This window comes from Bos indicus x Bos taurus, unplaced genomic scaffold (assembly GCF_003369695.1).
Source record: "Bos indicus x Bos taurus breed Angus x Brahman F1 hybrid unplaced genomic scaffold, Bos_hybrid_MaternalHap_v2.0 tig00001093_arrow_arrow_obj, whole genome shotgun sequence".
In the NCBI taxonomy this organism is placed as follows: domain Eukaryota; kingdom Metazoa; phylum Chordata; class Mammalia; order Artiodactyla; family Bovidae; genus Bos; species Bos indicus x Bos taurus.
The window spans coordinates 8,597-26,302 of record NW_020867367.1 but is presented as its reverse complement, the minus strand read 5'-3'; the positions used below and the strand labels follow the sequence as shown (position 1 = coordinate 26,302).

The 17,706-nt window shown below is 40.0% G+C and overlaps 1 protein-coding gene across 1 annotated transcript in view; it reads left to right on the top strand.

The window, feature by feature from the left end:
- The window catches only part of LOC113888702 (DNA repair protein RAD50-like), a 45,806-nt gene extending 32,757 nt beyond the window's left edge, over positions 1-13,049 (top strand). Inside the window, exons 11-14 of the mRNA XM_027535729.1 lie at positions 8,333-8,418; positions 8,968-9,110; positions 11,171-11,304; positions 12,704-13,049. Coding sequence (XP_027391530.1) covers positions 8,333-8,418; positions 8,968-9,110; positions 11,171-11,304; positions 12,704-12,890 — 550 coding nt within the window. The 3' untranslated portion in view covers positions 12,891-13,049. The remainder of the gene's footprint in view (positions 1-8,332; positions 8,419-8,967; positions 9,111-11,170; positions 11,305-12,703) is intronic.
- The last annotated feature ends 4,657 nt before the right edge of the window (positions 13,050-17,706 follow it).

The window sequence follows — 17,706 nt, the reverse complement described above, 5'->3', positions numbered from 1 at the left end:
GTGTTGAATATTAAGTCATACTTCTTCTGAGACTCAGTGGAGACATGTAAGTTTTATATCCAGGGCAGCCAACTCTCGCTGAGTCTCTTCAGAACCCGGCTTCTTACACTCAATGAGGGCTTGATGCAGGACTCACCTCATGGCTATCATTCTCATTCTTATCTTAAATACAGCACGGTTTCACATCAGCCCCCATAGCATCAAACAAGTAGATTATAAAACCCAATGATAGCTAGTGGCATTTCACAATGACTTGCAGGTTTTTTAACCAAATATTTATCAACCACTGTAGCAATAGTGGTTGACCCATTACCTGAATTTTAAAAGCTGATATTTGGGAGTCTGGTCAAAGGAAATTACAGCAGTTCAATAATTTCAAGGGTTTTAGGAAATTAGTTTAGACAGCTCCAAGGCTTGCAGAAGCTTTTTATTAAAGGCCCAAGAGTGGACACAGTTTGACAGCTTAGAACAAAAAGGAAAATCAGCAGTTCAGTAGAATTACACTGATGAGACCTTTTCATTGTCTTCACAGTGCTTTTGCATTATGTACACATTTGCTTTGTGTGAATAGTATCACATTGTAGATACTTTTTTTTCTCACTTTACCATGTGATGAAATTCATGTTTGTATAAGTAAATACACATTATTTTTAATGTCTGCATAATATTCTATAAGGTGGATGTTACCTACTTTATTTGACCACTGATAGACATATTGGAAGCCTTTAAATGTTTGCTACTGCAGATAGTGCTACAGTGTATGTCTTCTCACACTTGTGCAGATATATCAGAAAGATGGCTACTTAGAAATAAAGCTGCTGGGTCAGAGGGTATGTGCCTTCCAGAAGCACAAGGTCTGTTTCTACCAGTAGTGTATGAAAGTACCTACTTAAATGTATGACATTTCTTTATGTCTGCTTTACACATTATCAACTTTTAAAATTTTTGAGTCTTACACACAAAATGTTCTCACTTTACATTCCCCTGTTTAATAGTGAGGTTAAATGTCTTTTCATATGTTGGCTGTTTGTATTTCTTCTTCAGGAATTGTCCAGTCATATCTCTTTGCCAAGTTTTCTATTAGGTTGTCTTTTTCTAAGTGATTTGTGTTATTATTTTAAAATAGATTCTGGATATTAATCCCTTTCACATACAGCGCAAGGAGTTTTTCCTAGTTTGTCACTTGTCCATTAGCTTTCTTGATGGTATTATTTATTTGTAGCTTAGTGTTTAGGTCAATAAATTTTTGGAATTTTAATGTATGACTTCTCAATTACAAGGGCCTTCCCAATCCTAAGATTACAAAAATTTTTCTTTTAATAGTCTTACTTATTTTTAATCTTTTATTTGGACTTCATTTGAAATTTGATAAAAGATAGTGATATAATTTTAATTTTTCCCTCTTCTAAGCACTATTAAAACCTTTCCCATTGACTTGAAATGTCAGTTATAAAGTTCTGTATATAGTTGGTTTAATTTTTATTCTTGTCCTCCATGATTTTATTCAATCACATTATCTCTCATATATGAATTTTAGAGTCATCTTGTGGGTTTTATTTAAAAAATTATTTAATCTTGTTGGGAGTTTTGTTTGGATTGCATTTAATTTACGGATTACTTGAGGGAAAATGTTTTTAATATTGAATCTCCCATTGGAGTCCTGTAATGTATTTATTCAGGATGGTTTTGTTCTCTTGTAAAGTATTATAACTTTTTCATTTAGATTCTGTACCTTTTTTCTCCTGGTATTTCTTAGTTTTTATTGCCATCATGAATAGGACCCATTTGTCTATTATATTTCATATTGAATTCTGCCACAGTAATGTATGTTTATTTCTGACTACTTATCAGTCTTTAATAGTTTGTCAGTTGATTTGTTAGGTTTTCTGAGTGTATAGTTATATCATCTGCAGAAACGATAGCAAGTTCTTATTTTTGTTCCCCTCATTTAGTCTTCATTTCTCTTTATTGTCTTGCTCAGTTATTAGGGATCTCCAGGACATTATTTTAGAGTAGCAATAATAAAAGTTCTCTTTCTCTTGTTCTTAGCTTTAAGAGGAACACTTTTGTATATTTTAACAGTAAGTTTGATGCTTGCTGTGGGTATCTGATAGTCATCTTGTCTAATTAAGAAATTTTTCTATTTCTCTGTATTTAGTTTTTATCAAAACTCAGTATTATACTTTTTGACATCTGTTTAAATAATATTTTCTTGCAATCTTTTAATGAAGTGAATTATCTTAATTTTCTGTTGTACCATTCTTGGGTTCTTGAGATAAACACTATTTGGTTGTAATACACTGGTTTTAATATGCTCAGCCCTAAATTTGGTTTTATTTAGAATGTTTGCATCTGTATTTGTAAGCAAAATAAGCCTATCCTTTTTTTTTTTTCTTATGTTTCTCCTTGCTATGTAGTATTTACATACTTCGGAACTAGGTGTACCTTGAAGATATGAAAACATTCACTTGTAAAACTGTCTGAGCCTGATGGCTTGAAAGATGGCATTTTGACTGCCTGTTCAAATAATTTTGATTATATTCAAGGGCTGTTAATATCCCATTTTTCTGATCTTGAGCACATTACTAATTTGATTAAATCTCAGTTTTCTCCCCAGCTTCTGTTTTATTTTATTGAGAAATAGTTAACATACATCACTGTATATGTTTAAGGTGTATGGCATGATGGTTTGATATACACATATTATGAAGATTACTAAAGTAGGTTTAGTTAATATCCATCATCTCGTGTAGATAAAAAGGAAAAAACATGTTGTGATGAGAACTCTTAGGCTTTACTCTCCTAGCTGTCTTATGTCATACAGCAGTATAGTTAACATATTGTATATTACAGACCTAGTACATATTTATAAGCGGAAATTAAATTCCACATGTAAGTGAGATCTTACAGTATTTGTCTTTTTCTGTCTGACTTCTTTTAACCTGCCTTCAGAGTCCATCCAACGTCGTTCCAAATGGTAGGACTTCTTTGTTTTTTTATGGCTGAATAATGTTCCATTATATGTGTAAATGTGTATGTGTATAGATATGATATGTATATGTGTATAAAGATATATATCTCACATCTTCTCTATCCGTTCATTCCATGATGGACATAGGTTGTTTCTGTCTTAGCTGTTGTGAACAGTGCTGCTGTGAATGGGGGAGGAGGGTGCAGATAACTTTTCAAGTTAGTGTTTTCCTTTCCTTTGGATACATTCCCCAAAGTGGAATTACTAGGCTATATGTTACTTGTAGTTTTAGTTTTTTAGGACTCTATACTGTTACCCACAGTGGCTGTACCAGTTTACAGTGTATGCTGGCAACAGTACACAAGGGTTTTCTTTTCTCCACGTCCATGCCATCATTTGTTAGGTTTTGTTGGTGATGGATATTCTAAGAGGTATGAGGTGCTCTTTCATTGTGGTGTTAATCTGCAGTTCCCTAATGACTGTCAGCATCTTTTTCATGGACCTTTTAGCTGCTAAAAGGTCATGGACCTTTCGTGTATGTTCTTTGGGAAAATGTCTATTAAGGTCCTTTGTCCAATTTTAAATTGAGGTTTTTTTCCCCCAGGTTGTATGAGTTCTTTATATATTTTGGATATTAACTCCTTATCAGATTCATGGCTTTCAAATATTCTTTCCCATCCCATAGGTTGTCTTTTTACTTTGTTTCTTTAGCTGTGCAGAAACTTTTTAGTTTAATGCAGACCCCCACTTTGTTGTTATTGTTTGTGCTTTAGCTATGATTTCCAAAAATCAGTACCAAGACCCATGTCAAGGAACTTTCTTCTGGGAGTTTCATACTTTCAGGTTTTACATTTAAGCCTTTGATTCATTTAGAGTTCATTTTACGAGTGATTAAAATAGGGATCTGGTTTCATTCTTTTACATGTGAGTATCCCGTTTTCCCAACACCATACTGAAGAGACTGTCTTGTCTCCATTGAGTGTTTTTGGTTCCCTTGTCAAATATTAGTTTATGTGTCTGGGTTAATTTCTGGGCTGTCGATTATGTTCTGTTGGTCTATTTGTCTTTTTATGCCACTGCCATACTAGGTTTTTTTAAGTCTCTTTTTATATTGAAGTATCATGTGAAGAGTTGACTCATTGGAAAAGACTCTGATGCTGGGAGGGATTGGGGGCAAGAGGAGAAGGGGATGACAGAGGATGAGATGGCTGGATGGCATCACCGACTCGATGGACAGGGAGGCCTGACGTGCTACAATTCATGGGGTCGCAAAGAGTCGGACACGACTGAGCGACTGATCTGATCTGATCTGATCAATATAGTTGATTTACACTGTCATGTTAGTTTCAGATGTACAGCACAGTGATTCAGTTATATATATGTATATATTATTTTACAGATTTTTTCCTTATAGGTTATTACAAAATATTGAGTATAATTCCCTGTGCCAATACAGTACGTCCTTATTGGTTATCTGTTTTATGTATAGTAGTGTGTATATGTTAAGCCCAACCTCCTAATTTATCCCCCTCCTCCCTTCTTCCCCTTTGCTAACTATAAGTGTTTTCTGTGTCTGTGGGTCTATTTCTGTTTTTTAAACAAGTTTATTTTAATCTTTTTTTTTTTTTTCAGATTCCACATATAAACAATATCATATGATCTTTGTCTTTCTTTGTCTGACTTATTTCACCTTAGCATGAAAATCTCTAGGTCATCCAGGTTGCTGCAAATGGATGGCATCATTTCATCATTTTCGTGACTGACTAATACTCCATTATATACATGCACCACATCTTCTTTATCTGTTGATGGACATTTAGGTTGTTTCTGTGTCTTGGCTGTTGAAACAGTGCTGCAGTGAACATCAGGGTGCGTGTATCTTTTCAAGTTTTGTTTTCCCTGGATTGGGAAAGCCCAGGAGTGGGATTGCTGGATCATATGATAATTCTATTTTTAGTTCTTAAAGGAAATTTCATACTGTCCTCCATAATGGTCATACCACTTTACATTCCCACCAACAATATAGGAGAGTTTGCTTTTCTCTGCACTCTCTCCTGCATTTATTGTTTGTAGACTTTTTGATGATGGCCATTCTGACTGGTTTGAGGTGATACCTTATTGTAGTTTTGATTTGCATTTCTTTGAGATGTTGAGGATCTTTTCATGTGTGTTTTGGTCATCTGTATATCTTGAGAAATGTCTAGATCTTCTGCCCATTTTTTGATGGGTTGTCTTTTTTGGGTTTTTTTGAGCTGTGTAAGCTCTTGGTATATTTTGGAGATTAATTCCTTGTTGGTTGCTTCTTTTGCAAAGATTTTCTCCCATTCTGTGGGTTGTCTTTTCAATTTATCATTTCCTTTGCTCTGCAAAAGCTTTTTAATTAGGTCCCTTTTGTTTGTTTTTAATTTTCATTACTCTAGGAGATAGATCCAAAAGGATACTGCTGCAATTTATTTTAAAGTGTGTTTTGCCTGTTTTTCCTCTAGGAATTACACAGTGTACAGTCTTATCTTTAGGTCTTTAGCCAATTTCGAGTTTACTTTTGTGTGTGGTGTTAGAGAATGTCCTGATTTCATTCTTTTACATGTAGCTGTCCATCTTTCCCAGCACCACTTATTGCAGAGACTCTTCTCCATTGTATATTCTTGCCTCCTTTGTCATAGATTAATTGTCTATGGGAGTACAATACTGTTTTAATTACTATAGCTTTAGTATAACTTGGAATCAGGAAATACAGTACCATTGCTTTGTTGTTTTCTCAGGTTTGTTTGGCTATTTGGGTCTTTTGTAGTTCCATGTAAGTTTCAAGAGTGTTTTTTCTATTTCTATAAAAACTACCATTGGAATTTTGATAAGAATTGCATTGTATTACATACATGGCTTTGAGAAGTATTAACATAATTAATCCTTCCAATCATGAACATAGAGATTACCTTTCCATTTCTTTTTTTCATTTTGGCCATGTTGCCTGGCTTGTAGGATCTTAATTCCCTGACCAGGGATCAAACCCATGTAGTTACTGTAATCCTTGCATAGTGGGGCTATAAACTCCATATTAACAGAGAGAGAAGATACAAAGTGGGATTCCCATGTGGCTCAGTGGTAGAAGAATCCGCCTGTCAATGCAGGAGACGCTGGTTTGATCCCTGAGTTGGGAAGAGCCCCTGGAGTAGGAAATGGCAACCCACTCCAGTATCCATGCCTGGTGAATCCCACGGACAAAGGAGCCTAGCAAGCTACATACAGTCCATGGAGCCACAGAGTCAGACATGAGTGAGCAACTGAGCGTGCATGCAAGATACAAAGTGAATGGTCCAACTACTGTTGACATCAGCTCTGTCTGCCACACTCATTGGTCAGTGTGAGGACTGGAGTTTTTTCTCTCAGCAGACCTACACATGGGTGAGGATGCGCCACCTCTGATGTCCCAGGGAGCCATGGTGTAGACCATACGTATGCATCTTGGACATGTGTGCCCCACCTGGAGCTTGTTCTCCATGTTGAGAGTGCTTATTTATGTTAATTATGGACGATTTTTAACTTGAATGGAAAGATGACGTTTTTTAAAAGTCATTTGAAGAATCAAGATCATAACGTATAAAGCTAAGGATCACATGATTCATCTCAAGAACATTCTCTGAGGTTTTTTGGTTTTAAACAAATACTTAGAAGTTGTGTCTCTGTCCTTTTGAAAGAAGTATAAAATCTGAGATAAATATATAAAAGTAGAAAATAGAGACTTGTTGCATTCTCATCAACAGGCAGAATATGGTTTTTTTCCGGGCTTTATACTTAAAAATCCTTCATCTGATATTTAAAATGTATTTATGTTGAGTCATTTCTTTCTCTTTTGCTGGTAAACCAGAAGATCATGAAATGATTCTGCAGAGGCAGTAGCATTACGTTCAGTTTCTTTTTTTGTATATATCAGATAAGAGACTTGCAAATGGAAGTATGTCCGCCTCACATCCTTTGTATGGTGATGGCAGTGATGTTTGCCTTTTTGTGACTGTTGCAACATTTATTAATTCATAAACCCACTTCCAAAGAACCTAAGGGCTTTTTGGCGAAAGGTGACTATAGTAAAAACGATGTTAGATTTTGACAGGCTACTTTTGTTTTTACACATTTCTTTTCTTTTTCGTATTTCAAAACTGCTAGTATTTCAAGAGTGTTGGGGGGGGTAGAGGGATGCACAAAAGTTAATGCACATATTTGGAGTTAGGATTTTTGAATCTTTAGGAAGGGAAAATAAAATTTTGAAGTTCAGGTGAGCTTAAGTCTCTATATCCTCCTCTCTGAACCAGCACTTCTGGTTGGTAAAAAGCTCACAGATCTGAGACAAAAGCAGCTTCAGAGGTTGACTTCGGTAAACTGTAATAAAATAGAAGAGGAAAAAAAAGACAGCAGTTCCAGAGATTCACCTGTTTTCCCGTGGATTAAGGGACCCTGTACACCTTCTATCCCCTCTTTAACTCACTGTCATCCGTTCAGCAGAGCTTCGTATATAACCAGTTGGTATCAGTAGAAAGAGCGCTTCTGTTAAACCTAAGGAAAAGTCTCATAAAAAACTCTTTTCAGAAGTTTTCACAGTACTTAAGCATTTAAGGGAATGTTTGTCTTATCATGGAGCTTCCCTGGTGACTCAGATGGTAAGAATTTGCCTGCAATGCAGGAGACCAGGGTTTGATCTAGAGAGTGAAAGTGGAGAAGGATAAGGACCCTGGAGTGCTGGAATTATATATGCCTGACAGTTTGCAATACTAGCCAATAGCAAGGTTTTGGTTGTATTTATTTTTTTCTAGCTCTTACTATATTCTGCTGATGCTAAGTTGCTTCAGTCGTGTCCCACTCTCTGTGACCCCATAGACGGCAGCCCACCAGGCTTCCCGGTTCTTGGGATTCTCCAGGCAAGAACACTGGAGTGGGTTACCATTTCCTTCTCCAGTGCATGAAAGTGAAAAGTGAAAGTCAAGTCACTCAGTTGTGTCCGACTCCCAGCGACCCCATGGACTGCAGCCCGCCAGGCTCCTCCATCCATGGGATTTTCTAGGCAAAAGTACTGGAGTGGGGTGCCATTGCCTTCTCCATACTATATTCTACTTTTATTATTAATATGGGGGAAGTTATCTCATTGTTATGATGTTACTTACTATATATATTATTAAACATTTTGTATATTTTTAATATATACTGTTAAATATATTGGTCTTCCCTGGTGGCTCAGATGGTAAAGAATCTGCCCGCCATGCAGAAGACCCAGGTTCGATCCCTGGGTTGGAAAGATCCCCTGGAGGAGGAAATGGGCAACCCACTCCAGTTAAATATTATGTTACCTTTACCAGTGGATTCTTTTTCCAGAGCAATAATGAAATTTCACAGTATGAAAATGGAAGAAATCAACAAAATTATTCGTGACCTTTGGCGAAGTACCTATCGTGGACAAGGTAATTAACATGGTGTAACATGAATGCTCTTTCTAAAGCCCTGTGTCAAGCTCTTGCTTCATATGACCTCTCATCATGCCAGTATTGCCTCTAGACCCCTTTCTGAACATCTCTTTCAGATTTTCTAAGAATTCTTATCTTGACAATATCTTTTAGAAAGAAAAAAATGCAAAGTTTTCTATTCCAAAGCCTGACAGGACTTACAAATTTGGCTATGGTACACATTATATTTAGCTGATGACATAATAGGTTCTGTTGAAGTGCAGATAGGGATAAGCTGAAATGAGATAAGAAGAAGAAGAACACCATTAGGAGGAAATTCTTAATAGGGGAACTAAGAAAAGGGCACAGCTGAGAGCAACGGTTGGTTGGGTATCTGGCTGCTTCTAACCAGGGATTCTCATAACCAGGGAAAAGTTTCCAAACCACCCAGTGTTTCCCCTGGGAATGTCAGCCTCGCATGTTGCTTATAACGTTCTTTGATAAGGTTTGCAAATGACAAAAGGCTGCAGAGTATAGGTTCCTAAAATCTTCTTCTTTCTGTATCAGATATTGAGTACATAGAAATTCGATCAGATGCCGATGAAAATGTATCAGCCTCTGATAAAAGGAGGAATTACAACTACCGAGTGGTGATGCTAAAGGGAGACACAGCCTTGGATATGAGAGGGCGTTGCAGCGCCGGACAAAAGGCAGGTATTTTCACGAACGTAAAACCACTTGTACACAGAAAATTGACGGAGAAATGATTGTCAGTGCAGAGGAAGCACCCAAGGTGCCCTTGAATGGTGGGAAGCTCCTTATAGCATCATTGCTGCCACATGAAGTGAACCGGGCTCAGTTACTCTCATTATACTCTCAATTCTAACCAGCATTTCCTGCAACATTATGTAAAGTAGGCTTTTAGAAGGGCCTGAAACAGTCTGACAGGATAGCCTAAATGTAGAGCAAAAAGCTGAAGGCCATTCATTGTTTCATGGCATTCCTTATGAGAATAAGGTTGTTTGATCATCAGTTATAGACCCACACTAATTTATGTGCCACCAAGAGAGAAAAAATTCAACAGTAATTCTAAGCTGCATCTTGATTTCAGAGAAGTCAAAGGATAAGGAACGGTATGTTTTACAGTCAGTGACATACAGTATTAGCAAACCAGACCCTAGATTGAGCCACATGAGGCATTACAGTAACTAAGAGTCTCTCGCCATAGGACTGAGTCCCCACCACCACTCCCCAGCCTAGCCTTGGGGCCTGGGGACCGTGTGAAAGCGGGCCTGCCAGAGTCAAAGGCTGTGAAAGCCACAGGGCCTCTGCCCCCACCACCACAGGGACTCAGTGCTGGGCCAGGCCACCTGGCTCTGCAGGGAGCTCTGAGGAAGCTGAGGTTGGATGCATAGAGGACTCATATCAACAAGTTGGGAAGTAGGACCTGCATCCTTGGGAACGGTGCTGGGTTCTTTCACTGTGCACTGGTTTGTCCCCAAAATGTTATCGATTTTTGGTCTTCCTCCTTTGCAGATTAGAAGAATATTATCAATATTACCTCTGGACCCCTGATTCTTAACAAAATTTTATAATTCTGTAAATGGATGCTCATATCAGAGTCATTCACATAAAAAAGTTTGCAGTTTTTTAAAGACACTCTATGCATGTATTTTTGTCATCAACCCAGATAGCTGATACCAATTTATAAGGCATCTGCAGATTATTATCTTAATCAGATTGCAAAAATGACAAATTTGTGATCTATAATCAATATCCCTTGAGTTTGAAACATGTCTATTTGGATTAAAAATATTTTCTGAACAAAAGCGGATTTCCTGTAGCTACTATAAATTACAAAAATTAGTGCTAGCATTTCCTTGATGTTGAGTGACAGGACAGACAGATGCTGTGTAAAAGTGGGCCAGGAGCTCCATTCCGACTCCACTCTGAATGGGTGATGGTGGCAGCAGGAGAGCAGGGCTGGCCTGTGGCCCTGGCATCTTCAATCTGCCAGCCTGCCCTGTGCATCAGAGAAAAGCTATGAAGTGCTCTGAGATCACTCGCTCACTCACTGACGCACCTCTGCTCACAAGTCTGGGGGTGGAGGGGACATCACAGCCCCCACAGAAGTCGTGCATCTTCCTGGACTCGTCCCTCCCTCTTGGTTCTGTGGCCCTTGTGCCCGCAGAGGGCTTCAGTGGCGGTCTCAGCGTTAGGTTTGTTATCCACAAAAGTTCCTCATAGTTTTGGTTGCTTGGATTTTCCACAGTCAAGCTTAAATAGAACCATACTTGTGTACTCATAGCTTTCCTCTCCCTCCCTCTCAGAATCATACACACAGACATTTAAGTTCGGGTTAGAGCGATGGTGCCACTTCGGTTCCACAGAACAGAGAGAGTGAGAGAGTCTCCAAGGGAAAAGGTGTCTGTGAGGCTCTGGAAAACGTGTTATATCCAAGTTTTCTAACATCATCAGGACAATAGCCAGATTATGAATTTTTAAGGTTGTTCATCTTATACCACTATTAAAATTGTCAGTAACATTAGATAAGTGCTAACTGCATTTCTGATGCAGGTCTCTAATTGGAAGCTTTGTTATAGCTGATTTGAGGTGTGGCCTGGCATTTTAATGATGTACACCTGAGGTCAGTGATCCTGTGAGATTGCCCCACCTTTCCCTTCAAAAGCCAGTGTGCCAGTCTGCCTGTTTTCCTCAGGTGAATGAGAAACGTATGCAGTGCAGCTGAGTTCTGGCACCCTTTTTCCAGGTATTAGCCTCACTCATCATTCGCCTAGCCCTGGCTGAAACATTCTGCTTAAACTGTGGCATCCTTGCTTTGGACGAGCCAACGACAAATCTTGACCGAGAAAACATTGAATCTCTTGCACATGCTCTGGTTGAGTAAGTATCTCAAATTTGGGGCCAAGTTATGATTGTTTTTAAAGGAAGATTAAGAGAATTCTATGGTGAAAATAGAATCCTCTGTAGGTGGGTCCTCCTTGGGGAAACTGGTTTTACCAGACCTTAGGCTTTACCTTGATAGTAATTTTTCAGATGCTTAAAAAAGAACTACCTGGTGAACACATGCCCCAGACACATCCTACATCTCCCCAAGAGTGTTCACAGTGAGGGTTTCCTGGCTTGGTTTGGTTTTCCTGTAAACCCACCAGAGGGGCCCATGTGTCTCAGACAGGAGTTAGCGTGCTCCACTAAAGCATTCTAGGTGGTGACAGTGGGTTTTAAACTCTCTCCCCAGCTGCTCACATGTGTCAGCGTCTATGAGGAATGACGGCTCTTACTCAAAAAGTGTATTAGTGGTGTGGTTAGGTAGGCTCCAGACTGCAGACACGCTTATCACAGCTCACCGCTGGGGTGGTGCAGGTCTGGGGGTAGAGAGCCCTTGCTTCTGCACGGTCCAGCAGAGGACGGGCAGTCTGCATGAGATAGAGAAGCTCTTCTGGGGGGTCTTCACTCCAGACAGACTCTTCCTAGCAGAGAGAACGTCTCCTGTGATAGGAGACTTGAGTGGCCCCAGAGCCAGCTGTCTCCAGCCATCTCTCCCAGTAGTCCCGTGTGACCCACAAGTAAGGGTTGGTGCTTGTGAAACCTAAGTGCATCCAGCTCCAGGCAAGGGATAAATAAGCGGTTAGTTTAAAGAAAAAGTCTTAAGTCTCAGACTCATAACTAGTTACCTCAGCATATAGATAACAAGCAGAAACGTTCTCAGTACGCCCACTCAGGCCCCCTGTGTCATACCAGTGATGCATCTAGTGACTGGTGGTGGCAGAGTTCTAAGTAGACCCAGCTCCTGAGAAGGCAGTGGGGCTCACAGTGTTATTCCCCTTGCCTGTAGGCTTTTTAAATAGTTTTCTTCCAGAGAAAACTAATATCAGGTCAAGAAAACCCCAGGAATAAGTCAGACTCCTAAAGTTGAGTGGCACAGATTATTAAAGAAAGTGCAATAAAACATTTCTACCTGCTTTAAGAATAAAACTAGTTCTTCATGTATTCTCACCAGTCTTTAAGCCAGACCTCAGCGAAGAGTCAGGCTACGCATCCCCACTGTCTAGCGAGGAGATGAGACTGCAACCTGGCTGACCTGAAGGCCTGGATCCACCCACCCCTCCCCCCTGCCACTTCCTGCAGGGCTGTCAGGGGCCCTGATACTCACACGACACAGGAAAAGCCTGGTCATCACACACAGCACACACTTTGTGTCTGACAGGGTTCTCAGTGGCTTTTGCAAATAAAGAAGAGAGTTATGTATGTTCTTTAGTAATAAAATGTTATATTGTTTCAGGATAATAAAAAGTCGCTCACAACAGCGGAACTTCCAGCTTCTGGTAATCACTCATGATGAAGATTTTGTGGAGCTCCTAGGGCGTTCTGAATATGTGGAGAAATTCTACAGGATTAAGAAGAACATTGAGCAGTGCTCACAGATTGTGACATGCAGTGTTAGTTCCCTAGGATCTTATGTTCATTAAAAACATTCAAGACTTACATACTTTAGAAACACTGATCCTCTGGCAACTGCTTATTTCTGGTATTGAGACAATATGAAAATGTTCTTTCAAATGAGCCTTGTGTCTAGCGTTTTTAATGTCTAAGAGGTTCAAAAATCATTAAAAGTGTTTCACATGAAATTTGGGCTGATTCTCTGAACTTCATTCCTCTCCAGGCAGCATCTGACAAGCCTCAAGAGCAGCGAAGATATGCTCAGCTTCCCTGCTCCCCTCCCTAGCACTAATGAAGGAGTCTATAGGGCCTGAAGCTTCTTACTAAATGTTCACTTCCCAAAGCATTAGTGAGAAGTAGTTTCTCTGCCTGGAAACTACAGTTTGGGCATTAAAAAAAAAAAAGTCAGTGTTAAGATTTACCTCTAAATTTAGTTTGTTGGATGTGGTTTTAAAAACTGAGTTATCAATATTAATATCTGAAGATGAAAGATTATTAATAGCTGGCTCTGCTCTTTATAAATCTAGGTAAGTGACCTCTTCCTCTTGGGACCTCAGTTTCTCCAACTAAAATTTGCAGTAGTCAAATGGGGGCTTCAAAGTTTGAAAGGAATCTTAATTTAATTTCCATGCCCACTCTATTCCCTCCCCACATATCCCTACCAGGTAGTCCCCAGACCTGGGCTGTCTGAAGACAGGACATTCCCCACTGTGCACCATCCATTTCTGGAAAGCTCTGCCCAAGAGCAAGGCCGCCTCCTCACTGGGGACCTGACCCGCCTTCTTGCAGGAGCTCTAACTTTCTCATATGTCTGTGCTGTTTCATCCGCTTAGCCTTACCGTGTGTCCCGACTGCTCTCCCAGTGTGCAGCTCTGGTGGGGACAGGAAGCAGGGCTTGCTCTGAGTTCACACTTGCTCCTGACGGGATCCGAGCAACCCTGGAAAAGCCGGCCCCGTTTTCATTCCAGATGTTGTTTCTAATACGAGCCCAGTCATACCCTTTCCCTGGAACTACGAGCTGACAACTTGAAGCCTGTCACAAGCAGGCCACGAGAGTGCTACCGAATCACGCACTCTGAAGTAGACTTTCAGAGTGTCAGTCACATGGCACAGTCACTTCTGTGCCATCTGCAGCTCTAATGAGCATATGGTACAGACAGCCTTTTTCAACACAAGTCTAGAAAAGAAGCCCTAAGGTTTTCAGCATCTGTGATAGGCTGGATAATGGCCTCTGAAGATACTGAGGTTCTAATCTCAGGGACCTGTGAATGTTACCTAGTAATATGGCAAAAGGGACTTTGCAAATATGATTAAAATTAAGGATCTTGAGATGGGGAAATGATCCTGGTGGGCTGAATGTAATTACAAGTATCCTAGTAAGGAGCGGGCAGAGAGTGGGTGGCAGAAGAGAAGGTCCTGACTGTATTGAGACATGCAGAGACTGGAGTGATGCACTTTGAAGGTGGAGGACCAGCTATAAACCAAGAAATATGGGCAACCACAGAAGCTGAAAAAAGGCAAACACATTCTTCTCTCAGAACCTCCAAAAGGAACCATCCCTGCCGACACCTCACTTTCAGTCCAGTAAACTGATTTTTGGACTTATGGCCTTCAGAGTTACGTAAGAGAATAATACTTGTTTTAAGCTGCTAATTTTGTGCTAATTTGGTACAGCAGCAACAGGAACTAATACAGTATCCACTGTAGAGAACCAATTTCTGTGCATCTGATGGTGATTATATACTACCTTGAGAAAACTGAAAAAGGTTTCAGTTTTCAGATGAAAAACTCATTTTCTGTTCTGTGGTTCACAGAAAGAACCTTGTCTGAGGAAGTCTGGTCTGGATCCTCGCTTAATCCCTGGAGGAAAGGGCCGAGCAGAACCTCCACTCCAGCCACCTGCTGCTTGTCCACTATGTGCAGTCATCCCAGTTAGCTTTGAAAAACTAGAATCGAGAGAAATGCAAATCAAAACCACAATGAGGTACCATCTCACGCCGGTCAGAATGGCTGTGATCCAAAAGTCTACAAGCAATAAATGCTGGAGAGGGTGTGGAGAAAAGGGAAGCCTCTTACACTGTTGGTGGGAATGCAAACTAGTACAGCCACTATAGAGAACAGTGTGGAGATTCCTTAAAAAACTGGAAATAGAACTGCCTTATGACCCAGCAATCCCACTGCTGGGCATACACACTGAGGAAACCAGAAGGGAAAGAGACACATGTACCCCAGTGTTCATCGCAGCACTGTTTATAATAGCCAGGACATGGAAGCAACCTAGATGTCCATCAGCAGATGAATGGATAAGAAAGCTGTGGTACATATACACAATGGAGTATTACTCGCCCATTAAAAAAAATACATTTGAATCAGTTCTAATGAGGTGGATGAAACTGGAGCCTGTTATACAGAGTGAAGTAACCCAGAAAAACACCAATACAGTATACTAACACATATACATGGAATTTAGAAAGATGCTAACAATAACCCTGTATACGAGACAGCAAGAGAGACACTGATGTAAAGAACAGTCTTTTGGACTCTGTGGGAGAACGCGAGGGTGGGATGATTTGGGAAAATAGCACTGAAACATGTATTTTACCATATGTGAAACAGCTCGCCAGTCCGGGTTTGATGCATGAGATGGTACTCAGGGCTGGTGCACTGGGATGACCCTGAGTGATGGGACGGGGGAGGGGGGTTCAGGATGGGGACACATGTACACCCTGGCTGATTCATGTCATTGTATGACAAAAACCACTACAATATTGTAAAGTAATTAGCCTCTAATTAAATAGATTTTTTTTAAAAAGCTAAAATTACTATATTAGCCAGGCTAGCATGATATCAAGAGTGGTACCATGAGGAAAGAACAGCAGACCAATCCTCACTCAGAGGACACATCCAAGAATTCATAAATTAAGAAAGAACAAAGCAATTCCAGTTATCTTTTAAAATAAACATATGTAATAACCAAGGTATCTTTATCCCAAGAATGTAAGGATATTTCAGAGGATAACTCTTGTCACAAATCATTACCACAATAAAGCCAAAGGGGAAAAATTGTGATAAGATACCCAACATTGACCATTATTTGATAAAATTCAACACCTCTTAGCTTTAGTAAACTCAGTTTTGCAAAGAATAAAAGAATATTTTCTTAGTGTAATTTGAGTTAGTTTAGTCATCTTAATAGTAAAAGATGAAATATTTTCCATTAAATGAAAATACCAGGTAACTTCCATCAACATATTTTTGAAAGCTCTAGTCATTGAAACAAATAAAAAGGCAACACAAAATAAATACAGCCAATGAAACAAAGTTACTTACAAATTAAAACAGGACTCCCAGTTTCGAGTCTGGTTTCTTCTGAGGATGTGACTTCCCTCACAGCCCTTTTGAGTGACTTTCTGTCCTATTTCCCTCATGTCACTGGGCTTGGAGGTCGCGTAGGTGCCCTTTTTAAGCTTTTCACTGCTGCTTCTACATTGTTCTCCACCCCTTACCCCCTAAACAAACACACACACTTGAAGATGAATGGACATCACAATATGGAAGTGAAGAATATGAGCCAGACTAGCTTTAGGACCTTGGGCAAGTCATTTATCCTCTTTTGCTCCTGTTTCCTAATATGTAAAAGTAGCTGAAATGGTGCCTATCTTGTGGTGGTGGTATGAGTTTTAAGCGACTTAAAACTGCTTAGAACTCCCTGGCACATAAGTAAGTGTGTATGTATTTGAAAGAACCATCACCTTGTTGCAGTTATCTTTAGGCCCCAGCCCCACTTAGCAACAATTTTAGCTCTCAGTTGAGAATTATTCTCCAAACTTAATTTCATGACCATTGGTGATTTCAGAATCCAAATGATGGTCTAACACATTTAGACTTCTCAGCTCCTTGCTGTTTCCTCCGTGAGGGATACTCCACAGTTTTAGCCAGAGTCCAGCCCTTTAACAACAATAACCACAACTCTCCATATTTCCATTTTAAGCATCTACAGTAACCTCTGGTATCTTTTCAGTTCACTCCTGGGATCTCCAACTCCAGCAATTCTTTAAGCCCACCAAGATTTCTTTTTCTGCTATCCATAAAACATTTATTAGCAAGCATGCACAAACAAGAGAGGTCACACGAAACCGTTCATGAAGCTCAATGAAGTCCCAGCTGTGTCCTTGCCAGCATTCTTAACAAGGACCGTGCTGGAAAGGTGCACCGGAAGCCCACCAGGATTTCAGTCCATTGATTCTACCACTTTTTCGGTTCTTCACTTCCCTCATGCCCGTAATTTCATGGTCTTTAAATTCCATGGTCCATCCTAGTATCACTGTCTTGCATAAAAACTCAACTTTCTTTTCCCTCTTCCGTCCACAAGTTTTTCTCACGGTACCTAACCCTGGCAAAACAGGGCTCTCCCTTACCCTGCACGTGCAGTTTCTTCTGCTGGCTCTGTATTTCCCTGACCTTTTAGTGCTGCCCTGCTTTAGAGCTCACTCTTCATCTGCATCTCTTTTCTTATACTGACTTATTTGGTGACATCATCCAGTTGCACAGCTTTAAAATTATCTTAGTTTGAGCTCTCCCAGAAGTAAAACCTGAAACAGTGATTCAAGCAAAGTTAACAGTAGGAGATCAGTTCAGTCGCTCAGTCATGTTCAACTCTGCAACCCATGGACTGCCACACTCCAGGCTTCCCTGTCCATCACCAACTCCCAGAGCTTGCTCAAACTCAAGTCCATCTATTCAGTGATACCATCCAACCATCTCATCTTCTGTCATCCCCTTCTCCTCCTGCCTTCAATCTTTCCCAGCATCAGGGTCATTTCCAATGAGTCAGTTCTTTGCATC